Source organism: Pseudochaenichthys georgianus, chromosome 8 (assembly GCF_902827115.2).
Source record: "Pseudochaenichthys georgianus chromosome 8, fPseGeo1.2, whole genome shotgun sequence".
Lineage (NCBI taxonomy): Eukaryota > Metazoa > Chordata > Actinopteri > Perciformes > Channichthyidae > Pseudochaenichthys > Pseudochaenichthys georgianus.
This window is the reverse complement of record NC_047510.2, coordinates 9,940,364-9,966,912: the sequence shown is the minus strand read 5'-3', so window position 1 is coordinate 9,966,912 and position 26,549 is coordinate 9,940,364. Positions and strand designations below refer to the sequence as shown.

The following is a 26,549-nucleotide window of genomic DNA, read 5'->3' as shown; positions in this document are numbered from 1 at the left end:
ACCGCGCCTACGTCAACCACCTCCCCCCCTGGCAGCATGTCCTTTACCACCGCACCATCTCCCCCGTCTCCTGATAAGGATGTGTGTGTACAAAACGCAACAAACTCTTACTGATATGTGATGGGTCCAGGCTCAAGGGCGTATGGCACTCTCAACTCTTTCCAGGATATGCCGGGGCCCTGCCTGCCTATAGCTTTGCCGATATCTGTGTTGATAGGTAATAGATTAAGAGTGGTGAATCATTTTAGAAACAGGAAGCGCTCAAACGTTTGTGTGAGTTTATCTAATTTAGCATTGATTCCATTTCAGCCACAGCTTGTTACAAAAAACATGACTGATAGTGTGTTTAACAAACTTAAACTAGCTTTATTAAATGTCAGGTATTTGGCAGGAAAAACATTTGTAATCAATGATTTTATCACGGAGCACAATCTCGATTTTATGTTTTTAACAGAAACTTGGATTGAACAAAATAACAGTGCAGCTGTTCTTATCGAATAAACCCCTCCCAACTTTAGTTTTATGAGTCAGGAAAGAATGCATAAGAAAGGGGGTAGAGTGGCTATTCTGTTCAATGATTCCCTTCAATGCAAGAAGACATCGTATGGAAACTTTGATTCTTTTGAATATGACATGTGGGGTTCCTCAAGGCTCCATCTTGGGGCCTCTTCTCTTTAACATCTACATGCTGGCTCAGATAATGAAAAACAACAAAATAAGTTACCATAGCAATGCAGATGACACACAAATCTACGTAACAATTTCACCAGGAGACTATGCTCCAATTCAAACACTGAGTAAGTGCATTGAACAAATCAATGACTGGATGTGTCAGAACTTTCTCCAATTAAACAAAGATAAAACTGAGGTAATGGTTTTTGGAGCAAAGTCAGAACGTATAAAAGTGAGCGCTGAGGTTCAGTCTGCAATGTTCAAAACAACAGATAAAGCCAGAAATCTAGGTGTAGTCGTGGACTCTGACCTGAGTTTCAACAGTCACATTAAAACAGTTACTAATCAGCCTACTATCACCTGAACAATATATCTAGGATTAAAAGACTAATGTCACAGCAGGATTTGGAAAAACTTGTCCATGCTTTTATCTTCAGTAGACTTGACTACTGCAATGGTGTCTTCACAGGTCTCACTAAAAATCTATTAGGAAGCTGCAGCTGATTCAGAACGCCGCTGCTCGAGTCCTCACTAACACTAAGAAAGTGGATCACATCACTCCTGTTCTGAAGTCTTTACACTGGCTTCCTGTGTGTCAAAGAATAGATTTCAAAAGACTGCTGCTGGTTTATAATGGTTTAGGCCCAAAATACATTTCTGACCTCCTGCTAAATTATGAACCATCCAGATCTCTCAGGTCTTCAGGGACTGGTCAGCTTTCTGTCCCCAGAGTCAGAACTAAACATGGTAAAGCATTGTTCAGTTATTATGCTCCAAATATCTGGAACAAACTCCCAGAAACCTGCAGGTCCGCTGCAACTCTGACTACTTTTAAATCCAGGCTAAAGACTTTTCTTTTTGTCGCTGCTTTTAATTGAACTATTCATATCTTAGACTGCACTGTAACTTTTATCCATGTATTTTTTCTTTTAATGTTTTAAATTTAAACGTAATTAATTTCTCCATGACATTTATGAGAGGGACTGCTCGAAAGTAGGATAGTTGGGATATCCATCGTAGCCAGGGTTTACGATCAGTTTTTAGGTGAGTTGTACTGAGGAACAAGTATCACAGGACCGACGGGTGAAAAATAGTGTTTTGGTAACACGGGGTGTTCAGGTAAAACATTCAGTCTAAATTAACAATCGGGATGGAAATGTTCGGATTTCCAAAGGGAGGTTCTGTGAATAAATTAAAAAGCAAGAACCGAAATAATTGAACTATTCATATCTTAGACTGCACTGTAACTTTTATCTTTTAATGTTTATTTTATTAGCTTTTCTTTTTAATGACTGATTTTAAATGCCATTTTCTTAATGTCTTTCATTTTTTGTTTTTCTTTTAATGTTTCGTTTATTATCTTTTACTGTTTTAAATGCCTTTGTCTGAATGTCTTTCATTTTTGTAAAGCACCTTGAATTGCCTGGTGCTGAAAGGTGCTATATAAATAAACTTGCCTTGCCTTACACAGAAACATACAGTATTCTTGATGGATTGTTCTTAGTCACACTGCAATAAATTTAGCATAAAAGCACAATTTGTCCTTGAAGAGAGACTGGATATTCTCTGATCTACCATCATGTCAATTCTGGTGCAGATTACAAACCTTAAAACCTTTTTTTATTATTATTATTATTATTTCTATGAATCTCTAATGTGGAAGCAGAAACATGAGACATACCCTTGCTTCCAGTTTCTGGAGCTGTTTCTTCCCGCCCTTCATGGCCAGGTTCTCCGCCTCGTCTAAGCGGTGCTGCTGATCCTTCACCGTCACCTCCAGGTTCTTCTTCATCCTCTCCAGGTGAGCGCTGGTGTCCTGCTCCTTCCTCAGCTCCTCCGCCATCATGGCCGCCTGCAGGTGCCCGAATAAGAGCAAAGCATTTATTCAGCACAGGCTCTTTATTTGCTCTATTATAAATACACAAACATAACACATGTAGCGACAGCAGGAAACAAACTAAGTCGCTGAGAGGCTGAGGCCGGCCTGTTTGCTGTTGTATGACACGCTAAAAAAAGTACTCGCTGAGATCTGTGAATCTGTTTCGTAGTATGGTAGTTTAATTGAACAACTCGGTGATCAGACATATACATTTTTATAATCCAAGCAATTGTAGTCTTGCGGTCAACAAAAAAGTACAACGGCCCCGTGTCACCCTCTCTTCCACACACTCACACCTCACACAGGTGAACAGGATTATAATGAGTGCCACCCATACCCATGTGACCCAAGCCAACCAATCAACAGCGATCATGGCTCCTACACACCAGCCTCTAATTATTAGGATAGTATACATAATAATTACTAACAATTCAAATGGGAGACATGTGACAATTATAACTTAGTAATCAAGTCCATGCAGTTGCAGTTCATGTATGTGTAGTTTTCTTCTTCTTTTCTGTGTACGAGTCACAAGTCAGTTAGGCCAAAAGGTACCACCACCTTGGCTCAGTTAAAGATAATCCTTAGTGTCATTTAAGTCTGTCAGTCGAAAAGAGTCAATACTGTGGAAAATATGTCACTGATGTCGGATGTTCTTCCGTCTCTTCCTGCCGTTTCTGCATCTTCTCCACGATATTCTTGCTTTGATCGCCCCACTCCTTCAACGAGGAGCTCAGCATGTCCTCGTTGTCTTTGATTTTGAGTCCTTCGGCCTTGTAGAGCACGTTGGTCCACTTCATCCTGTTCTCCATTTCTTTGTTTGCAGCGGGGGCCTTTCTGAGCAGCCGTTGAAGGAGAGGGCTTTTGTTGGGATTTGAGATGAGGCTTCTTCTCATCTTTAAAACTTTTCTTTTTACACTTCCTCTTCGACTCTTGCTGAAAAAACACTCTCTTTGCAAACTTCTTAAACTTGAGATCCTCTCTTGACATTCCAGCTTGTTCCTCCAATCTGCATTCAGGGAAGTCTGCGCTGAACTGCTGTTGCCAAGGTCCATCCAAATTCACAACTGAGATTCTGTTCACAGATACTTCTGGTTTGTCAAAGTCCATTGCATTCCCACTCACTCCTTCTAGTGGTCCATTCACTGTCCAGCCCAGGATTGTCCTGCTTGCATAGGGTCCATCATCCACACTGCATATGACTTCCAATGGTTCCAAGGCCTTAGCAACATTGGTTCCTATCAACAGTCCAATCCCTGCATTTATTTCAGGCAAATTAACATTTTTCAGATGAGGCCATCTCTGTAGGTCCGCTTGTCTAGGAATGTTCCCACTGCTGGCAGGCATGCACTCTTGGGTGTAGCTTTGTGGCAGTTCAAATAAATTGTCATTTTTTAAGCCAGCCACTTCTAGTCCGAACACAATATGGCTATTTACGACCCTTTCTTGGCCCATGGTTCGTAAACTAATCTGCGCCTTCTTTCCAGTTAGGCCGAGCTCGTGCATCAAATCCTCAGTACAAAACACTGCTGTACTTCCTGGGTCCAAAAAAGCATAGGTGGTGACAATCTTGCTGCCCTTCGTTGACTTGACTTGCACTGGAACTATGGGAAGTTTACAATTGTCATCACCAGCCCCTGTAAGGCCACTTGAAACCAGTGCGCTGTCCACTGATAGCTCTGATGTATTCTTGGCTTGAACAGCATTGTGTCTTGCTTCATCTTCACGTCAGCGTCAGGGAATCCACCCCCTATAAGTAGCTTGCGCTACGACGCAGCGTCATTCAAAATAAGCACCTCTTCTCGCTTCACCATAGCAAGGAGGGCCGTCTGGTTCATAACACACCGTTCAATGTCTCACTATGGGATATTGTAGCTCCCGTATTGCCAGACGAGCTTATCTCGAAATTCACCAAACCAACCAGAACTTAACAGGTAGAGCTCTGACTCAACAAGGTGCCCAGCACTGCCACACAAGGAGCAGAGACGTCTAGCCTGTAAAAGCGGATAAAAGTGAGCGGCGAGGACCAGCTCGCCGCTGCACAAATGTCTTGGATGGAAACACCCTTGAGCAAAGCCCAGGATGTAGCCAGACCACGAGTCGAAAGAGCACGCAGACCCGAAGGTGCCTGCAAACCCTGACTTGTATAGGCCAAAGCAATTGCCTCCACAATCCAGTGGGAGAACCATTGCTTAGTAATAGGCTTGCCCTTCTGAGGGTTAGCCCAGGACACAAAGAGTTGGTCATTATGACGAAACTCTTTTGATCTGTCCATATAGGTGCGTAAAGCACGGACTGGACACAGCAAATCCGGCTGCTGTTCCCCGGAGGAACACAGCGGCGGAGGAAATGCCTCAATGTCAATTGGGGTACATGAACCAACCACCTTAGGCTTTAGCAATAGCAGCCAGGTACACTTTGATCGTAGAGAAAGCTCTGTGTTTATCAATCAAGTCCTGTAGAAATGATAAAATCACCCCGACAGGACATTGAAAAGAGATGTGCCCTTTTTGAAGGCACCACTCCTCAAACACCCTCCACTTACAGTCATAGAGAGACCTGGTGGAGGAAGCTCTCGCACTCTGAATAGTGTTTATCACCTTCTGAGGGAGTCCCACTGTATTCAGATTGTACCACTCACGGGCCAGGCCCATAGTGCCAAGCGCTCTGGGTGTGGGTGAAAGATCGTCGTCCCCCCCGCCTGAGACAGTATGTCCCTGCGTAGTGGGAGCTGCCATGGCTGCCCGCACAGCAGCTGATATATCTCCGCCAGCCAGTACATTGCAGGCCAGTGCGGAGCTATCAGGATAAGTGTGTGGCGTTGTTCCCTCACTCTGGCCAGAGTTGGGGGTATCAGAGCCAGGGGTGGGAACGCGTACAGAAGGCCCGGAGGCCAAACGAGCGCGAGCTCGTCCACGCCTAACGGTGCGTTTAAATCGCGCATTGAAAAGAACAGCTGACATTGAGCATTTTCTTTCGATGCGAACAGATCTACCGCGGCTCTGCCGTAAAGCACCCACAGCTGACTCACAATCTTACGATGTAGATTCCAGTCTGCATATAGTGGTGCACCTCTGGACAGTAGATCCGCCCCGAGGTTCATCACTCCTGGTACGTGCGTCGCTCTCAGAGAGAGGAGACGTCTGCCGCTCCATAAGATCAGTTTGCGTGCCAGCATGTGTAACTGGAGAGAACGCAAACCCCCTTGGCGGTTTATATACGATATTGTGGTCGTATTGTCTGTCCTCACGAGGACATGATGTCCTCTGAGAAAAGGCAGAAAGCGTTTTAGGGTGAGGAACACCGCTAAAAGCTCCAGGTAATTTATGTGCGCCCGCTGGAGGTCTCTGCTCCAGAGACCCCTCACCAGACGACCTTCGTAAATACCTCCCCAGCCTGTCAGACATGCGTCCGTGGTGACCACCTTCCGTGAAAGGACAGCACCCGTAGGCACGCCCAGTACTAGAAAAGTCGGGTGCAGCCAGTGGCGCAGTGCCATTACGCATTTCACAGTAACCATTACTCTCCGCGCGCCATGACACGCGGGGTTTAGTTTTAGGGCGGCTACCCAGCGCTGAAACTCCCTCATGTGTAAGCGTCCCAGTCGTACGACCAGGATGGCTGACGCCATGAGCCCCAGTAACCGCAGGCATGATCTGAAGAGAACATGTTTGCGCAGCTGGAAATGAGCGAGACAAGTTCTGAAAGCTTTCACTCTTTCCGCTGACAAGCGAGCTGAAAAGGGCACCGAGTTCAGGTGTAAACCCAGGAAGAGTACAGTCTGTGCTGGACACAACATGCTCTTCTCTGTGTTTATTATGAAACCCAGGTTGAGCAGGTGCTTTACGAGGACATTTGTCTGCGTAACAGCCTCCTGCTCCGACTGTGCGAGAAGCAGCCAGTCGTCTAGGTAGGTCGCCAGGCGAATACCCTGTTGTCTTAACGGGGCTATCGCGGCTTCCGTACATCGTACAAACACCCTTGGACTGAGAGACAGACCGAAGGGAAGTACTCTGTATTCGTAACAGATCCCCAGAAATGCGACCTCAGATATTTCCTGTGTGGATAATATACTGGGATGTGGAAATACGCATCTTTCAGGTCGACTGATGTAAACCAGTCGTTTTGTCGCACGAGACGCAGCAGAGATGTGTGAGTGAGCATTCTGAATTTGTATCTTTTTAGATATTTGTTCAGAACCCTCAAATCTAGTATTGGCCGAATTCTGTTCCCTCCCCGTTTGGGAACGAGGAAATACTTGGAAAAAAAGCCGCTCTGACTCTGCTCGGCGGGTACTATAGATATAGCCCTCTTTTCTAGAAGTGAGAGGATCTCTCTCTCTAGAATATGGGCTGACTCTCCTCGGGCTTGTGAATACAGAATGCCCGAGAAGCGAGGGGGGGTGACAGCGTTGGAGTCTGTAGCCCCGTGTTACCGTCTTGAAAACCCAAGCAGATGTTGTGAGCATCTTCCACTGTATGCTCCTTAGAGCCAGCGGAGATGTCACGTGTCTTACCCTCTGAGTCTCTATTTTTTGTGTTATGGGGCCCTCTAGTGTCTGAACACGGTGGTACTCCATTTCGACAATCCCCACCGACACTGCGCATGCGCGTGACGGTGGTGCTTTCACAACCCCAGCCGGCACTGCACATGCGCGTGACGGTGGTGCCTTCACAGCCCCAGCCGGCACTGCGCATGCGCGTGACGGTGGTGCCTTCACAGACCAGTCTATAATCCGCCTTTTGAGAGAGGCCGTAGCTGCTCTCAGAAGGGGAACAGTTGACTGACTGTTTATTGTTTTTCTTTTCATTTTTTGGAGCTGCGCCCTTGGCCTGAAGCCTGGATGCGTGTTTCTAAAAACAACAACAAACTTGTGACATGTGTTTTTGCAGACTTGAGGATGGTGTTGAGGCATCTCTCGAGGCGGCGGGAACACATCTAGAGCTGGGGAACCGTGGACTTCCAGCTCTGTCACAGAGGAGAGAAGGAGGGACTGTCACGCCGCTCGCTTCTTCTTCCTCGACTGCTGGCCGAAATTCTGGGTCGGCTGTGCCTGGGCTGCAGCCGGGACCGGAGATTTTCTAGGCCAACTCGCCCTCGTCTCCTGCCTGGGCTGGGGACTCGGGGCGGGCTGCGAACTCTGCTGTTTAGGTATTTTTGAACCGAGCAGGGTTCGAGGCAGCTTGGGCGAAGGACTGCCGCTGTGAAGGCAGCGGCTGGACCCTTCGAGGGAGGCAGAGGTGGAGGGCCTCGTCCTCCTTCTTTTTCGACTCGCATCTCCTCTGCATGGAGGCGAGAGCGGAGCCGAAAATCCCCTTGGGAACGATGGGCATGTCAAGCACATCCTCCTTTTCCCGGTCTGGGAGGTTGAGCCATCTAGCTCTTTCCTGCACCACCATGATCCCCATTACCTTGCCCGTGGCCTGGACAGCGCAGCGTTGGACACGGAGACAAATGTCTGTGACCGCGGCCATCTCATCCAGAGCGGCCGGTCCAGGATTGCTTGACAGATCCTCGCAGAGCTCCGCTTGGTATGCGGTTAGCAGCGAGGAAACGTTGAGAGCCCTGGCGGACAACGCTGCGGCTCTGTAGGACCGTTCAGTCATGGTCGACTGGAATCGGTCCGCCTTCGCTGGCAGCATGGGATTCCTGCTTGGTGACGGGACCAGCCTCGGTAGGTGGTGGGCTGCCACCAGCGGTTCCATAGGCGGTATGCGAAGCAGGCCGAGCCTCTCGGAGGCACCCTGGATTGGAGCCTTGTTGCTAAAGGGCCGGTCTCTCCACGAGACCGACACCTCATCCAACATCTCCGGGAAGACCGGAAGGAGTTGCCACTTTGTCCTCGTTGCTTGGGGAAAATGTTTCCCCTCGTAACGGGACCTGGAGGTCTCCTTGGCCATTTCGGGCCACGGGATGTCTAGTCTGGACGCGGCACGCTGACACACGGCCTGCAGGTCCATGCTCAGACAGGGCGAAGCTGGTGTGCTATCGCCCGGGAGAGCAGCCATCGCTCCCGGCTTTTCAGCCTGAGCCGATGACACGAAGATATCGTCTTCTTACTCATCCAAATCAGACAGGAGGAACTCAGAGGCATCCTCTTCGTCCTCCATATAATCCGATTCCAGGACATCCTCCGCGGGCGAAACCATGGTGAGGTCCAGCCGGGAGCCCCAGCTTGGTAAAACGTGGGGCTCCGTTCCCGCGTTTCTTGCCGCCACCGGGTCCCAGCCTGACACGGCGCGGGACTCCGGTTCCGCAGCTGCCGCTGTTGATGAGCCCCAGACCGACACAGCGCAGGGCTCAATCTCTTTGCGGCGGACGCCCCCGCGTCTTGATTGCCAGCCAGCAAATCAACGGACATGAGGGGGTCCTGTCCCGACAAGCTAGCTTGGCAGGCTAACCGTCGGCGGAGGCTCTTTACGGTGAAGCGGGCACAATGCTCGCACGAGCCGGGGTTGTCAATAGCCTCCTGGGCGTGTTCCAGTCCGAGGCAGGATGAGCAGACCTGGTGTGAGTATGTGCCTGATATTTTCAACCCGCAGCCGTAGAGCCTCCGAGTTCCTGACTCCTCTGGTGTGAGGGAGAGAGGCGTCCATCTTGTTCGTCGCGTGGAGAGGACCCGCTCGTAACAGGTAACCTGAAAAAAAAGAACGGTGTAGATCTTTTTTCTCAAAGAATATTAACTGGTGTGTTAATATTTCTTTTAATCTTTTCCTCCTCTGTGAGGGAAAAAGAAACGGCGTCCTCGCTACCGTGGTGTCGGTAGTGAGGGAAAGCAAGCGAGCAACAGGTGTGTTGCTAGCTTGAAAAAATCAAAACCGTACCTTAATTCCCGAGGAAGAAACGACGAGGTCAATTATAATACTAACTGGTGTGTTAGTATTAGCAGTCTTCTTGCGAAGCAGGAAGGGTAGCCGGCGAGCGCCCGTCGACCGAAATATAGATTTGGGTTCAGTCTCTGGACTGTTAAGCTAGCCCGGCTACCATAGAGATGTGCTCTGAAGCGAGAAGAGGTGTTTGAATGACGCATGCGACGTAGCGCAAGCTACTTAGAGGGGGTGGATTCCCTGACGGTGACGTCAAGATCACCAGCCAATCAGGATTGGCGTAATGAGATTGATGCTTCCGTTTGTTCCGCGATGAGGCGCATCCCATAGTGAGACATCGAACGGAGTGTTATGAATGAGAACTGGAATCTCTCTCTTTGGCAAGGATGAAAGGCATTGCTGTTGTATTAACAGTGTGGTTATTTCATTTTGTTTTCTCATAATGCCCAGTATGTTGTTGTGATCTTCACTTGCGTTCAAGCTATCTCCATAATTCATTTGTGTTTTCAAAGTGGATTTTTCTGGGATACTGGCTCTGAGGAAAGGAACCAAGGTGAAATGTTCTTATTTGGCCGTGTTGTTGGCTCCAAGAAGTCATTGCTAGCCTAGTATTTATATTGTCCTTAGCAGTGTAGAGGACTTGTGGTTTAATGTTTCTTTGTTCGATGTAAGAGTTCATTCCATCCGAATGCCTTGTTTTTGAACTTTTCCCACTTAGGATGCTCCCTGTTTGCAACACATCTAATTTAGCCACATGTGCTGCAATATCCTCCTCCATCTGAAGTTACTCCTTTCTGCTCCTAATGTGTTCCTCCTCCATCTGAAATGTGCTCCTAATTTGCTCCTCCTCTTCCTCCAGTTCATGTTTGTCCTTTAATAGTTTATTTCTTGCCATTAAAGCTGCCAAGTCAGCCTCTGTTTTACGGCATGCAGACGAAGCAGTAGAAGTTGCAGACTTTTTCCCCAAAGCAGAATTTTGTGATCGGGCTGCTCTTCTTCTGATTTCCACGTTTGACACACTGTCACTTGGTTGTACATCCTCTTGCATGTCATCTGTAGTTGGAATATCCAGCACAGCAGCAGTTATTGTGGTAAAATCCTCTTGTGGCTCCTTTAACCACTGTTTAATGTCCCTCTGAAAGCTTTCACTGTATTCCAAGATACTGGCAAACCATTCCTCTTGTTTCTTCAGTTCATCCTCTGGGAGTAAAGGAATCAACATTTCATGTGAAATAATGGCTTTTTCACCCAGTTGAATTAATTTCACACGTGAGGCATTTCCCCTTTCTCTCATGTGTCCTTTTATTTCTGGTATGAGTGCTTTTATTTTGTTCACACTGGTTTTACGTTCCCGTTAAAGTTTTTCGATGTTATTTACATCGCCTTCGCAGTGAGTGTGCGTTCTCTTTTCCCATAGTCAATTTCAACACCTTCAACGTCAACATTTATTGACTCATTTTCTCCGTTAGATTATTCAAGCTTCCTCAGTGCATTCGTTTGATTGCAACACACTCAAAGATCGGAAGACAATTCCTTCAAAGCATCACATTTCCACATCAACAGAGCAGCGCGATTGTCCATTGACGGCCATGCGACAGAGCGGAGTTATACAGAGATACACAGCTGTGAATATGTGCACATGCAGCGGTAAGGCTTACCTGGCTGTGATCCGCATTGAATGCGGCTTCCAAACTGCAGTCTCTATTAACAGCCAGTGCTTTTACCTCAGTGAATTATTTCCATATCTCCATTCTCATCCAGTAGATCCTTAATCCATGCGCTGTTTGATGATGATCGCCTTACGTCTTTTGTGCTTGTTGTTTTTTTTGTTGACAAAATGTAGCGACAGCAGGAAACAACCTAAATCGCTGAGAGGCTGAGGCCGGGCCTGTTTGCTGTTGTATGACACGCTAAAAAAAGTACTCGCTGAGATCTGAGAATCTGTTTCGTAGTATGGTAGTTTAATTAAACAACTCGGTGATCAGACTATACATTGTTATAATCCAAGCAATTGTAGTTTTGCGGTCAACAAAAAAGTACAACGGCCCCGTGTCACCCTCTCTTCCACACACTCACACCTCACACAGGTGAACAGGATTATAATGAGTGCCACCCATACCCATGTGACCCAAGCCAACCAATCAACAGCGATCATGGCTCCTACAACACAGATACATTATATATCGTACAGGAAGAGACAGAAAACCCACTGATTTATTTAAAGCTCCACCTATAATGTAATCAAATAATGGTATTAAAATGACACGTCTTACAGAGAACTCAATATAAATATAAGAAAAATAATACAACTCTATAGTAATGATGGCAAGTTATTAGACCGAAACATAATGAAGAAAAAAATCACAAGAAACATTGTAGAAAAAACAGAAAAGTGTGTGTCAGCAGATAAGGGAAATAGCTTACTGAACAGCAGTTAAAAGCACTTTTTGTTAACCTTTTTTGTCAGGCAGGACTTTATCTTAAATCTAATGGAAATCAACCTCTGAAAGTCAGACATTTAACTAGAACAAAATCTAAGAATTCGCTTTAAAGTATGTTTTGAACTGTTCATACAAATGTCCTCCACCTGAAAGTATCCTAAGAATGAAAACAAACATTTGAGAAATGTTCATGAGCTAAATAGTGAGTGTCTGAATGCACTCACATCAGTGAAGGCTTTCTTGGCCTTCTCCTCTGCGTTCCTCGCCTCCTGAACGGCTTCCTCTATCTCTCCGTGAAACTGCGTTATATCCGCCTCCAGCTTCTTCTTGGTGTTAAGAAGACTGGTGTTCTGCAAAAGATAAAAAGAGACTTAAATACAGCAGGATCAAAGGTTGTATTCGACCAGTGTGATGCCTGGATGTAAAAAGGGGTTTATTCCAATATGTTTGATACTCATAAACCACCTACCTGAGTGTGTAGCAGTCCTGCTCGCTCGCTGGCGTCCACCAGCTCCTGCTCAGATATTTTGCGGCTCCGCTGCATTTGATCCACGAGCGCTCGGAGCTCCTCCACCTCGGTCTGCATCAGAGCCGTCCTGCGCTCCATCATGCCCACCTGCTCCTTCATGTCGTCCTGCCCTCTGATGGAATCATCCAGGTGGATCTGAGCGTCCTAGAAATGCGTTTAGATTAGATTCACATGCCTAAGCGATTGTCTAAACCGGATCTGGTTTTTGCTTTATATCTTGCTGTACCTTGAGTTGCCCCTGGACGTTCCTCAGCTGTTTCTGTGACTCGGCAGCCTGCCTGTTAGAATGACTCAGCTGGAATTCCATCTCGTTCAGGTCCCCATCCATCTTCTTCTTCACCCTCAGCGCGTCGTTCCTGCTCCGCACCTCGGCGTCCAGAGTGGTCTGCATGGACTCCATCAGTCTCTGGCTATTCCTCCTCAGCTGGTCCATGTCCTCGTCTTTCTCCGCCACCTTCCTGTCCACCTCAGCCTTCACCTGGTTCAGCTCCATCTGCGCACGCAGGATCTTTGACTCGTCTTGCTCCAGGGAGGCCTTTGAAAACAACATCAGTTGGTTCTTACACGGGGCTGGGGGAAGTATTTTACTCTTTTATATACTGTTGGTCAGTTGGATCTATGGAAATGTATCTTATTCTATAACATTGTCATACGTTTGTAGCTTTGACGCTAGCCCTATTTTCAGCTTTGTGACGATTCATTACCCAGCTGATCCAAGAGATTTTAATTAGTTTAAAATAATGTTCAACACTTCAGTTTATCATAAAATATTCAAAATCATCTGGAGATACTTGGTTTTCACAGGACATGAAGAGGATAAGAAATGTCAACCTGTAAAGTCAGAAAATAAAGTTTTATATTTTTTTCAAAGTATTATATATATCTTTAAGATGAAGTGAAATCAAGGTAATGAGATGAATTGAATATAATAAAATGAAAATATTTCCAATATTTGAAGGAAAACCAGGAAATGTTTACATTTGAGAAGTTGGAACCATTCAGGAATTCAAAGATTATCAAAAATGTGCAAAAATCTTAATTTGTGAAGTAAATTAAACTGACAGACATATGTGTAAAAGTACAATATTTAACCAAGGAATGTAGTTGAGTATAAGAAGAAAGTGGCAAGGACGTTAAAATTCTACTTAAGTGAAAACTTAGTTAAATTCCCCCTCTGTACTTCACCAATGCTTGAGACGTATTTAATGTTTGTGATCATTGATACCTCAGCTTCATCCAGAGAAGTCTGCATGTCATATTTTTCCGTCTCCACCTGCTTCTTGAACTTCTCCAACTCGTGGACCGTCTTCCCGCTCTTCCCTATTTGCTCCGTGAAGTCAGAGATCTCCTCTGTGATCAAAACAGAATTAAAGATTTTTAAAATGTTCCGAACAACATAAGCTGCTCTTTTCTCACAGTGAGACTTGACTCACGTTGCAGGTTTTTATTCTCCCTCTTCATGGCCTCCAGATGATCCAGCGCTTCTACGTAGGAGTTCTTCAGTTTGAAGAGTTCGTTGCTCAGAGATCGAGACTCCTTCTGAGCGCTCTCCAGCTCCGCCTGGGACTCCTCGTACTTCTGCTTCCACTCGGCCACGATCTGAATTCAGTGAAACATTAGCTGGTAGAAAGTAGTCTTTTCACCATAAATGTGTCTTTTTCCAAATGTTGAGAATATAAGATGGATAAATGGATAGAATATATAGAAGATACTTTTTGTCAAAGGTTTATGATAAACAGATACTGCACAACTTGAAAAATAAGGTAGCACCTTCACTTTGAAAGTAGTAAATATAATTGAAATGTTACTCAAATATTGAAAGAACAATGTCATAAACTCAGATTAGCTAAAGATAAAAAATTAAATAAAAGACAGGAGGGATACAAAGTGCAGTCTAAATTAAAAATATAAAATTCATTATATGCCTATATTCTATCAATTTAAAGCTTTGAAATCACAAAAATGTCACTGACAATAAATATTCGGTAAAAGAAAGTCCAAAATTCCAATATAAATATACATGCCCAGACTTAAATCCAAATACAGATCCAGAAAACGTGTCAGTACCATACTATTAGTTATTCATTATTAATGATGTGTTTTATGACATTGATGTGGTATTAATAAATGCTAATACCTTGTCAAAGTTCCTCTGCTTCTTGTCGAGGGTGGCTGCCACGCTGTTGGACCGCTCCACGTCCACCATGAGGTCCTCCATCTCGTTCTGGAGTCTCTGCTTGGTTTTCTCCAGAGAGGCCCACTTTGAATTCACCGCCTCGATTTTCTCTTCGGCCTCTTGGAGACGCTGAACAAGCTTTTTCCTGTCAAAAATGTAACCACTATGTTTAAAAGTTTAAAAGGCGACATTTGTTATGTACAAAAAGATTAAGTGAGTGCTAGAATGCAGCCAATATGACAGATATCAGTGAATTGATGAATGTGTCTGTAATTAAGTCTTGTTTTCCTTGGAAATGTCATAAAACACCAGTGATAAATATAATATATTACTATTGCAATATATTCAAATAGTCAGTCAGTTTTTAATATATTTAAAAACATATATATGTATTTCCATGTTGCTGGTACACATCGAGACAAATTGAATTTCCCAAACAATGTAAAACAAAAGAAAGCCTTGTGGAATTGCAAAATATTCAGTAGAAAGAAAATGTACTTTTGAATGTGAAAAACGAATAAAGAAATATCCTGTAAATTGAGCTCCTTTAGAGCTATCCTATCTATTAGAGACTGTTTGATGTTTGAGTCTAACTGATGATTACTTGGCCTCTTCCAGCTCCTCGGTGCGTTGGATGGCGTCCGTCTCGTATTTGTTCCTCCACAGCGCCACCTCGCTGTTGGCTTTGGACAGGCAGCGCTGCAGCTCGGCTCTGGCCTCCTGCTCCTCCTCCCTCAGGAGGTCGCAGTCGTGCCGGGCCGACTGCACGCTGTGAGCCAGAGCGTTTTTAGCCTAGAAAGAAGGGGAAAAAACACATTTAATGAGTAAAAGAAGCAAAGTAAAGCAGAAAAGTGTTACCAAACCTTTACTGACCTTTGTTTCCTCCTCCACCTGTCTCTTTAACTCGTCGAGCATCGTGGTGAATCCCTGCTTTCCTCTAGTCAGCTGCGAGATGACACTCTCTCTTTCTTCCATCTGTCGGGAATATTCAGCTAAAAAAACAACGTTTCTTTCAATACAAACCAATGGTGTAAGGAAATGAATTACTTTGACCTAAGTACTGCAGATAAGTACAACTTAATTTAACATTCTCATTAGGTAAAAGTTCAGAGTGAGCTCCAACTCAAACACAACATTAGTGCTTTGAACAGCCTACATTCTTTCAGACTACGTACTTTTACTAAAGTCACTTTATCAATGCAGGACTTTTACTTCACTCTTACATCATAACTGATGTTGTTCACAGTGTGGATCTGAATACTTCCTCTACATCACTTTTTTTTAAAAGGAGAAAAATACCATACCATTCTCAGTTTGGAAACGAGCCCTCTGATTGTTTAGATCGGACATTTGCCGCAAGTTCTCGTCATTCTTTGTCTTTAGCTCCATACGTTGATCTTCAAGTGAGCGACAGGTCTTCTCCAGGTTCACCTACAAATGTGTAAAGGTTGTACATTACGCACTGTATTATGTATGTAGGTGAGTATTCGTAATGAGTTACACTTTTGAGGTACTAGTACGTTACTTAAAGGTGGGGTATGTAATTTTGGAGAAACCAGCTCGAGTGCGCTAGAATCTGAAAGTACACAACCGGAAAAAATCTTCCACTTCCTGACAGAGCCCCTCCTCCAACACACACGAACGCGCACATGACCAATGAGGGCACGAGATACATTTCTGCACAAATGGAAGGCTGACAGGCAGGTAGGCCATCCAATTATTTTAGCCGGCCCGGCTAAAATGATTGGTTGTGCTTTTTACAGCGCTACGGCTTCCACAGATTACATTTTTTAATGTATTTATTGTCAAAGCATTTAATATATTCATTGCTATCGGGACGTTAAGAGCATTCCATGGAATATAACAAAAAGTCTTCCTGAAGTGAATTACCAACCCCACCTTTAAGTTGTTTCGTTTCATACTCATTTCTACTACTCCATAAGACGTAAATGTTTTTCTGCTCTACATTTGTTTGACAACTTTAGTTACTTTTCAGATTACAGTTTGTCATCCTTTCTCTGTACAGTGAACACCACATATCCCCAAAGTGCTAATTTTGATAAACTGAAGGAAGAAGTGTTCTTTTATGCATTGCAAACATTTAATTTAAATGAGCATTTCAGTCTTTAAAAATCCTCTTGGATCAGCTGGAAAACACATCATCACAAGGCTGAGGTCTGCTGTTTTTCTGAGAAAGTCATGAAAAGTTTACTTTAAGAGATCCGTGGTTGTCACAGGACAAAGCTACAACCATATGAGGATCTTATTGATTATGAGACATTGCTGTTATTATCCCCTATTATACTGTTTTTCATCAATATATTATAGGTCTCAGATATACAAAACATGTCTCTGAAGTGTTTGCCTCGAAATACCAAACAGATCATGCATTGTAGCATTACCCATAATCCCCTCTGTTTCAGCCCTGTTTCCAAAGTGCTGATTCTCTGTCTGTTACTTTAGATGAAAATAAGGAGCCACTCCCCACGCCCCTCTGAGGAGATTCAGGTGATAAGGTGGGGGGGGGGGTTACCTTGGTTGGTTATTGGCTAATGGTTACACAACCCAACAAATCGTTATGACATCATAAAGTGGCCAAAATCTGATCAGTTCATTCTCTGTCAGGTTTTTATATAAATGGATCAGGACAAAAAGAGAGAGAATCTTTGTTCCTGAAACTTTCAGAATCTCTCTACACAGAGGGGACACATGTCGATGTGTAGCTTTTGCTTAATAGGTGACCTTTAACAAAATCACCTTAGTTTTCGCAACAGTTTCCATATTAACGGACAAATCGTCGATCTCCATCTTCATCTCACTCTTCTCCTTCTCCAGCTTCTGTTTGATCCTCTGGAGGTTGTCGTTCTGCTCTCCCTGCTCGGCCATGCTGTCCGCCTGCTTCTTGCGCAGCGTGGCGGTGGTGGCCTCGTGGTGCAGCGTGGCCTCCTCCAGGTCCCGCCGCAGCTTGATGAACTCTGCCTCCCGCTTCTTGTTCATCTCGATCTGCAGGGCTGTGGTCCCCCCGGCCTCCTCCAGCCTCTCGCTGATCTCCTCTAGCTCCCTCGAGAGATCGGACCTCTGCTTCTCGATCTTCGCCCGGACAGCTCGCTCGGCCTCGACTTCTTCTTCCAGCTCTTCAATATGAGCCTTAAAATAAAGAAATACAGCATGCATAGCATTAGGGTAGTTATTAGTCAAATGAATGCATTACTTTTATGTGAGTTTTATTACATTGAGCTCCTTCATCTTCTTCTGAAGCTGGTTATTAATCATTTGCTCGTCTGCAATTTTTCTGAGCAGCTGGTTGTTCTCAAACTCTTTTCTGCAAGGAAAAGAAGATATGAGATGTCATCAATCAAATCCAATTATATTTATATACAGCCTGTAGCAGCCAAAATCATAAAGAAATAAAACAGATAATTAACTAACATAAAACTGCTGAGGCACCAGTTGGAGAATCTTACACAGGGGTAAATGATACAAGACCGGGCAAGAGTCGTTTTGTTCCCTTTATTTCCATGATCCAATATAATTAAACAAAAGTACAATTAACGGTTTTCCATTATTCCTTTCCTGAAGCCTTACTGTGACGACCCCTCCCCCCTTCTGCCTGTCTGTGCTCCGTGCCTTGCTGTCCTCTGGCAGGTACTGGGAGTGTCGTCCTGTTTGTGCCCGCCCATCTAGAGGCGGAGCCTCAAGAAGGCATAAAGGCTTGCCCAGCTGGAAGGTTCACTCTCTGATTCTGATCCTGGCCTGCTGCAGCTACCTCAGCCTACCACCTGTGTTTGGTTTGATGCACCATCCAACATGCTTACAGCACACTTCCACACATCCACACACTGCTGACAGTCTTATTCTTACATACACAATTACTCGGAGGTATTTTATGTTAAACTGTTAAATAAACATCTGATTGGCATTTAACTCTGTGTGGCCTCCCTCTTTGTTTCCAGCCTTAAGTAAGGTTGTAACACTTACCTATGCGCAAAAATTACCTATGTGGCTGAAGCAACATGTGTGAATGTAGCTTAAGCCAGCATACAATAAAAACTAGGGGCTGAGTCAGGCTTGCCTTGAACCAGCCTCTTGTTATAAACGTTATCATGTGTTGCCTTTCATTTAGATGACGCTTTTATCCCCCATGAGAATATCATTTCACAGTTTTATTTATTCTAATGGCCAAAGCTCAGTCGTTTTTGAAGAGGAAGGTCTCTAGCATACACTCAAATGTGAGGGTGTCTGCCTCTCAAACACAAACTGGGAGCTGTCAGTTTGAACTCACTTCTTAATCTTCTCCTCAGATTGTTGTTTGTCATTTTCCAGGTCCATTAGGGATTCTTGAGTAATTTCCAGATCCCCCTCGAGCTTCCTCTTGCCTCTCTCCAGGTCCATGCGGACCTTCTTTTCTTGCTCCAGTGAACCCTCCAGCTTTGAAGCAAATTGTACAAAGTTAATTAAGATATCTAGTAACACCGTAATTGTATTATTGTCTACAATAACTCACATCATCCACTTGCGTCTTCAGCTTGGCTTTAGCTTTGGTCAGAGAGTTGACTTTGTCTTCCTCTGCCTGAAGATCATCCAGTGCTTGTTGATGAGCCTCCTGAAGTGCTCTCTTCTCTTTGGTCAGTGTGCCAATGTTTTCCTCATGACCAGCCAGCTCCTCCACCAGGTTTTTAACCTGCAATAGGTAGTATTAAATATGAAGAATAAACATGAATTACGCAGCACTCACATTTCTCCCAATGCCAGAGAATAACAAGTGTGATCATGAAAAATAGGGCTTAGTAAAAGGAATATCATTTTAAAAACAGTCTTGACCACTAATGTATGGCCTTTTGAATTTTGTAAAGGTGAAAAGGTTAAATGTGTACCTTTAATCTAAATGTGGTTGCATCTATAACAAATAATAACTTTGTATAATAACAACAAAATAAATAACACTGTAAACTATACTTATTAAAAATACAACCTGAATAACATTTTATTTTTAAATAGCTGTAGCTGAATGTAGTTTAATGAAACAAATTAATTATTATTATTACAATGTAAACTCTCTTTGTACCAGTGTTTTGTTGTTGGTGGTTATTTGCAAAAATACAAAGAGATTTATAAAGTGCAACTTGGTAGCTCTGTCTTCACAAAAATCCCATCTGTTGTTCATTGGACAACACCTAAACTCACAGCGATACATTTCTATAGAAATGCAACGTTTTTCAGGGATACTCGGCTCCATATAAGGAGATATTCCATCAAACATTACCAGAGAAATCCCAAACCTTGTTCTCTGTGGCATGTTTCTCCTTCTCCACTTTAGCCAGAGTCGTCTCCAGGTCTTCAATGTCCTTCTTGAGTTCAGAGCATTCGTCTTCGAGCTTTCGCTTCTTGGCGGTCAGCTCAGCGTTCATCTCCTCCTCGTCCTCCAGTCTCTCGGTCACCTCTTTGAGTTTGGCATCCAGCTGGATTTTGCTTTTGATCAAGCCTTCGCATTTCTCCTCTGCATCGCAAATATTTTCTGAGTCCTAGGAAAAATAAAGAATAACGGTTACATTTGATTGTTGAGATGATTTGATGGAGATTAGTGGCTTTTACTTGCGTTGACACTCACAGATTGTAATTGCAGAAGGAGGTTATTTTTCTCCTGCAAAAGATAAACCATCTTCTCTTCCATGTCCTTCCTCTTGGTCTCCGACTTTACGAGGTCATCTTTGTTTTTGACAAAGTCCTCTTTCATGTTCACCATCTCCTTTTCGGTCCCTGCACTCTTTAGAAGCGGCTTGATTTGAAAGAACAGCTTCATCCACGGCCAGTGTTTCACATTCATGAACGAGCGCAAGTTATACTGCAGAATCCAGACGCAGTCTCTGTAAGATAATAGTTTTTAGTCGCTTTGGTTTGATACTATCATTGTAAAAGAGCATTTTATGGTGTTGACCTTACTTTTGAGCAAATAGGTCAGAGGTTTCTTTTCTCATGAGATACCCACGACACACTGCTTGAGTCTGGGTCACGAGAGAGACCAGCTTTTCATCTCGCAGCTCCTCCAGAGTGCCGAGTAAGCCCGCTTTAAAGAAGACCTGCAACAATGAGTGTAGTAATGTCAGACCCGGCGCCAGAACAAATCTAAAGGGAGGGCATATGATTTTCATGGGAGGGCACACAAAACTGTCACGTGCTGCGGCCTGCGGCACAATATCAAACAGCAAGGCCAACAGCATTGCGTAAAGACGCACACTTATCGCAAATACATACACAAATAAATGGCAACATAGAAACCACTTTTGAAACATTGTGTGCGTGGCGGCACAAACACTGGTAAATCACGAGCAAGGCACACTGGTTAAGGATGGCAGCTTCCTCATCTTTGCACTCTGAGAGACATAGTAGAGATGGAGACGATGAACTGCTGTTAGTTCTATTATGGCATTTTGCATATCGTGAGAGGTGTATGTTGCTCTGTGGGGAATGCTTTCCATTATTTTGGCCAACTCTGCATCTTTGTGCAGCGTATACATAAACAGCGATAGGAAGAGCCCACTGCCTGACTCGGACATGCTGTGGAGTGCATCGTGGTCACCTCTGAGAGGGAGTTGGTTGACAGCTAAAAAAGCTATAATATCAACGACAGCTGACACGTAATAACGGTTCCGTGCCAGCTGATCTGCACCAAAGTACTAATTTCCTTATTTGTTTCCTCGCGTATCTCTCTCTCTCTCCACAAACTCTCACATGAAATGTGTTCTTTTGATGCGGCATGCCTTAGCAGTCCTTTATCAGTCTGTAATGCGTGTTTCCAGTCGCAAAAACCTTTGACAGTAAAAGCCGCATCAGATGAAGACGTATTTACTTTAAACTGTCTACAGGGGAAACAAAAGGCTGCGTCTGCTTTTAATGAATATTCAAGCCATGGTCTGTTGTTGTACCATGCAGTGGCAAAAGTGCGCTTCTCTCCTGAAAACAATCTCCCTGGATAACGATCCAGTTTCACCTGGTTGGGTTTATTAACCCCAAGATCATCTGGGGCTGTTGGTCTTTGAGCGGTTGCTGGCCCAATAGTAGGCCTACCTGTTGATGTGCTGCAAGGTAGCGTCTGTAGTGGAGGCACCGGCACGGAGGAGGAGGAGGAGGAGGAGGAGGAGGAGGAGGAGGAGGAGGAGGAGGAGGAGGAGGAGGAGGAGGAGGAGGATGATGCTGGCGGGTGTGGTACAGGGTGTTGCAACGCAGGTGGTAATGGTAGGGGCACAAGGACCTGTGCATCGGAGGACTGCGTTGGCGGCGGCCGCCTTGATGAGTCAAGGATTGGGCTCGCTAACTCAGCCCCGGGTTTGCCGAGGTCAAGCTTGTGACATTAAGGCGTGCTGCTGCAACGGCAGGTGCAGGGTCGCCAGCAGCTGCATCGGCTGCAGTTCTTTCATCGCTATTTCGTTTTAATAAATCCTTAGACCTTTTAAGCCAATTTCTGATGTCCATTTTGTAATTCAAACAGAAATGGGAGTCTACAGAATGCACAATAAATAATAAACAAATCCAGAATAGGCAGAGTGTGACGCTGTGATTGGTCTAAATGTGGACGAATCACAAATCAAAACAGACACATGCATTTATTTGACGTAGCCTGCAATCTGTTTTAGTTACTATCTGACTATACATCGTAGTATAAAAGTTCACCATTTATTTATAATTTAAAAAAAAACATGTTTATTGGGGGAGGGCAGGAATGTCAAATGGGAGGGCCTGGCCATGAGTAATGTGCCATCAGTCCATTAAACGCAATGAATAGGCGTCATGCAGAAAACAATATAAGAACCAATGTCCACTTATTTCTGATCCTATCCACAATATATTTTCGTTTTGTCAGAAGAATCCATTGATGTCTTGGACTCACCAATGATTTCCTATTTGTACTCTTATAGTTAACCTGTTAAGCCCTGAGCCTGTTATTAAGGTCTCAGGCTCGAAAATGACATTCCCAGAACAAATGACCATATCTTCCCTTCTAAAAGGGTTAAATTAATAATCTTTTTTCTCAAAGTAATGATAAACCTGTGAGTTGGATGTAGAAAAGTCAGAATCAATATAGATATTTTTTATTTTAAAGACAATTCTGATTGAACATAGTAAAAAACTGTAAATTATAGTGTCCGTCCAAAAATTATTTTTTACTTTTACAACATATAATAAGAACCCTGTATCAAGATTGATGCAAAACAAGTGACATTTTACCTTTTTAGAGAGGTTGAGCAAAAACAACTCCACCTCTGAGGTGATTTGGGTGGAAATGGCCGTTTTTACCGTTTCTCTGGAACCCATTTGTCACAATTCACATGTTATGTCACGTTTGTAGTTTTGTCTGTGTTGGTGTTTTTCTTGTCTTTGGGTTTCCTGTCTTATTGTGTTAAGTGTTCACCCCGTTTCCTGCCTGTCTGCTTTCTGTCTGTTTCCCTCCCTGATTACCCGATTGTGTTCACCTGTTGTCCTTGTGTTTTCCGCCCGGCTGTTTCTCGTTGTCATGATTACCCCTTCTTGTATTAGTCTTGTCTGTCTGTGTTCAGTGTTGGGTCATTGTTGTTGGTGACGGAGTTCACCGGAGAGTGTTCTGTTCTGTATATATCATTTATCCTTGAAATAAAGGGTTTCTCAAAGGTTATCTGCATTTGGGTCCTGCTTCCTTCACTCATCCGTGACACCATTGGTCGATTTTGGTGATTGACAGGGGAATTTCCCCATACACACACATCGTAAAAAAAAAGGTGGGGGCTTTGCGCATGCAGGTTTGCATCAGAGTGAACCTATCTCTCTGGAAACGGGAAAGCAGGTTTATTGCTTATGGATTATCTTTCGCTAAATATTTTTGAAGATATTCGCGTTCTTGTGACACGTAAATACTGTGCTTCCTATGTTTTGGTGCGGACTGCGTTCACACCAGCAATGAACCGCTCCAGAGTTCGCAAGCAAGCGCTCCGAGACCACCTATTTTAGCGGACCAGAGTCTGGTTGTTTAGTTCACTTAAGAGGTGTTGGACTGCGTTCACACCGACCCAAATGAACCGCACCAAGCGGCTAAACGCACCAGGGTTCGATTCAACCGGACTATACAAGGCAGGTGTGAACGCACCCTCTCTGAGGCCTGCATGGTCTGCCTACAAAACAAAAATAAAGAAACGTTTATGCAGCCCCAAAAACAGCCTCTGATCATCAACAGACTACATACAATGCTTCATTGGATGCATATATTAGATAATAATCTTTATCTCACTCCTAACACATCTAAATCTACTTTCAGCATGGATAAATGTTCATAAAAAACATCCATTGTTTGTTTTATACGATTCTTGAAATCCTAAAAAACACATCATTTTTCTAGAACAGATTACAAATCGCCTGAAAATGGTACAAACAAGTGGCAACATGTTTGACGAAGGTGTTGCGCTGGGCTATACCATGAAAATCAAAAGTGAAAATCGAAAGTGAAATGTAAGCTCGCTCCATTGCGGAGATATTGCCGCGAGAGTGCGGAAAACTTAATTTAATTCCCCCCCTGGATTAACCTATGGATTAACTTCAGCAGCGTTTTTATCGTTTTAATGCCATTGAAAACCACTATTGACCAGACAACGACCAAGTTGAGCCATGTTGCTGTTTCTAGCTACCTAGCGCCACATGTTCTGATGTCTGTTCTTGTTAATAGCTTTGCGAGTTCTTATCATGGATGATTATTATTACTCTTTTTTTTTAACTTTTTTTTTTACTTCCCATTGTAAAGCGTCCTTGGGTTTCGTGAAAGGTATATAAATTATTATTATTATAATGTATGTATCCATCAATTCTGTGTCATCTCACGATCAGATCGATGGGTTGGATGTGCAGCTACGATAAGTAATAAGGGTGTTATGAGTGAGTTTCTGTGCGACACCCCGTTAGCATTTTTTGCTCGTGGCTAATTCATAGGCTCAGCGCTAGCTTTGTGTTTTTTTTCAAATAAATAAAAATGATCAGTTAGCTGAGTTTCTTCCCGTTACATGAATATAAAACATTCATAGTTTATTGAATATTAAGATGCCCTCAGACGCTGTTTCCTGCAGATGACGCGTTTTCCCCCCCGGTATCGGGGGTGCGGTGTAGAAGAGGTTAAAGGTCCCATGTCATGACCATTTCTACTGATCATAATTCCATTGTTGAGGTATACTAACATAGATTTATATTGTGCAATTTTCCAAACTCACATTGGTTTCTCATACAGCATCTCTGTAAAGTATGTGTATTCACCGGTATTCATTCTCTGTCCTAAACGGCTTGTTGGAGCTCCTGCCCCCCCTCCCCTCCCTGTGAGCCCAGTGTGCTCTGATTGGTCGGGACGTTGCGAGGCTCGCCGCTCAGTGAGCTGGCTTACTGGTGTGGTTTCCAGGTCGGCGATACAGCGAGACAGCGCAAAACTCATCTTGAGCACACACAAACACTCACAGCCGAAGTAAAAACAGTATGTGTGGCTTGATATTGAGCAAGAAAAAGGTTTATAAACGCTGTGAGAATGGGTCTGCGGAGAGCATTTCTCCGTGATCCCAACTCGTCTATTACCAACCAGGGAGCTCTATGCAAGTCAATGGAGTTGAAAATGTACGCTAAAGGTCCCCCCACTGCGTTTGATAGTGACGCCAAGGGATCCTGGTGTGTGAGGAGCTCCGCGGATTGGTCCATTTTGGTTCCGGGAACCGCATGACGGCATGCGGTTCCCGGAAGAAACAAATGGAAAAAGAGAAATCTCCAACGAGGCGTTCTGGGGCAGCATAGACAGGTCTTCTCTGTGTTAGAGTTTTACTCGCTACATGGTGTACTTTGAGGGTTTTTGACTCTGCAGACCGTTTACATGCAGAAAAACCTTCATAACGCACAAGGGGACGGGAATAACCGGAAAAGCGTGACATGGGAGCTTTAAGAGACAATGCAGTGGTTGAGAGAAATATTACCAAAATAAGGGAAACAAATTGTTTGTCTAATGTTAACCTTATGAAGCATCTGACACGTACCTTTGTAGCCCCAAATCTGTACTGAGTGTGGTCAACGTCAATTGAACCAAGAAGCTTCTCAGAAGCCTTCTTTCCGTCAATGAACTGTCCCTCGGGAAAGGCACTGGCATTCAGGATTTTGTATCTGTTCAAAATTGGATAAAATATATATTTCAGAAACTGTATTTGTTTTCCTTATGTTGTTTTTTCAGGTAGAAATCGATGCTGACCTCTGCTTGAAGTCAGAATAAATGATCCTGCTGGGGAATCCCTTCCTGCAGATCCTGATGCCCTCCAGAACGCCATTACAGCGCAACTGGTGGATGACCAGATGATTGTCCGTGATACCTACAATGAAGTGGACATTACACTAGGAGCATATCTCAATATCATGGTTTTCATTTTTCAGTGTACCAAACAACAGCCTTAGGAATTTGTGGATATACAATTTCTTGAAAATCTGTACCTGGTGTTTTAACCTCATTTGGAATCAGGCAACGCACAAAGTGAGGATGGGTGCTCCTCAAGTTGGTCATGAGTTTTCCGAGATTTTCCTACAGTTGATCAATTGTCATTAGATCTTAACCGAACAAGAAAGTTGTATCAGGACAGTGTTTTATAAATGTTGTACCCTGAAAACAGCAGACACCGTCTGAAATGAGCCACCCTTCTTCTTTGCACCTTTCTTTGCAGTTTTGCCGGCAGCATCTCCACCTGATTCTACAAAGAAGACATAAGATTTTGTTGGTATACGCTTTCACACCAAGTACTTTGCCGTACTTAGTTCCCAGCACTTAGTTCTCAGCACTTAGTTCCCCCATGGAACTAAAGAGCAGATCGTATTCACACCGGAATAAGTCCCTGAGGGAAGATTACGCAAATGAAGCCGCTGACGTCACTTCTTCTTCTTCTTCTTCTTCTTGTTCTTCTTCTGCTTTGGGTTTACTGGCAGGCCGCAAACAACTTCACGGCGTAGGCTTATACTGCTACCCGAAGTCCCCGGCCGGAAGTCCCCGGAGTTG

General features: G+C 44.1%; 1 protein-coding gene across 1 annotated transcript in view; it reads right to left on the bottom strand.

The window, feature by feature from the left end:
• The window catches only part of LOC117451091 (myosin heavy chain, fast skeletal muscle-like), a 40,058-nt gene that overhangs the window by 4,042 nt on the left and 9,467 nt on the right, over nucleotides 1–26,549 (bottom strand). Inside the window, exons 15-35 of the mRNA XM_071203970.1 lie at nucleotides 26,159–26,247; nucleotides 25,994–26,081; nucleotides 25,758–25,875; nucleotides 25,549–25,672; nucleotides 20,465–20,601; nucleotides 20,127–20,388; nucleotides 19,804–20,046; nucleotides 19,029–19,205; nucleotides 18,807–18,952; nucleotides 17,756–17,846; nucleotides 17,282–17,671; nucleotides 15,829–15,955; nucleotides 15,398–15,516; nucleotides 15,129–15,316; nucleotides 14,486–14,669; nucleotides 13,782–13,947; nucleotides 13,574–13,698; nucleotides 12,575–12,883; nucleotides 12,289–12,492; nucleotides 12,044–12,169; nucleotides 2,354–2,524 (exon numbers count right to left, since the gene is read on the bottom strand). Of these exons, the coding sequence (XP_071060071.1) occupies nucleotides 2,354–2,524; nucleotides 12,044–12,169; nucleotides 12,289–12,492; nucleotides 12,575–12,883; nucleotides 13,574–13,698; nucleotides 13,782–13,947; nucleotides 14,486–14,669; nucleotides 15,129–15,316; nucleotides 15,398–15,516; nucleotides 15,829–15,955; nucleotides 17,282–17,671; nucleotides 17,756–17,846; nucleotides 18,807–18,952; nucleotides 19,029–19,205; nucleotides 19,804–20,046; nucleotides 20,127–20,388; nucleotides 20,465–20,601; nucleotides 25,549–25,672; nucleotides 25,758–25,875; nucleotides 25,994–26,081; nucleotides 26,159–26,247 (3,584 nt within the window). The remainder of the gene's footprint in view (nucleotides 1–2,353; nucleotides 2,525–12,043; nucleotides 12,170–12,288; nucleotides 12,493–12,574; nucleotides 12,884–13,573; nucleotides 13,699–13,781; nucleotides 13,948–14,485; nucleotides 14,670–15,128; nucleotides 15,317–15,397; nucleotides 15,517–15,828; nucleotides 15,956–17,281; nucleotides 17,672–17,755; nucleotides 17,847–18,806; nucleotides 18,953–19,028; nucleotides 19,206–19,803; nucleotides 20,047–20,126; nucleotides 20,389–20,464; nucleotides 20,602–25,548; nucleotides 25,673–25,757; nucleotides 25,876–25,993; nucleotides 26,082–26,158; nucleotides 26,248–26,549) is intronic.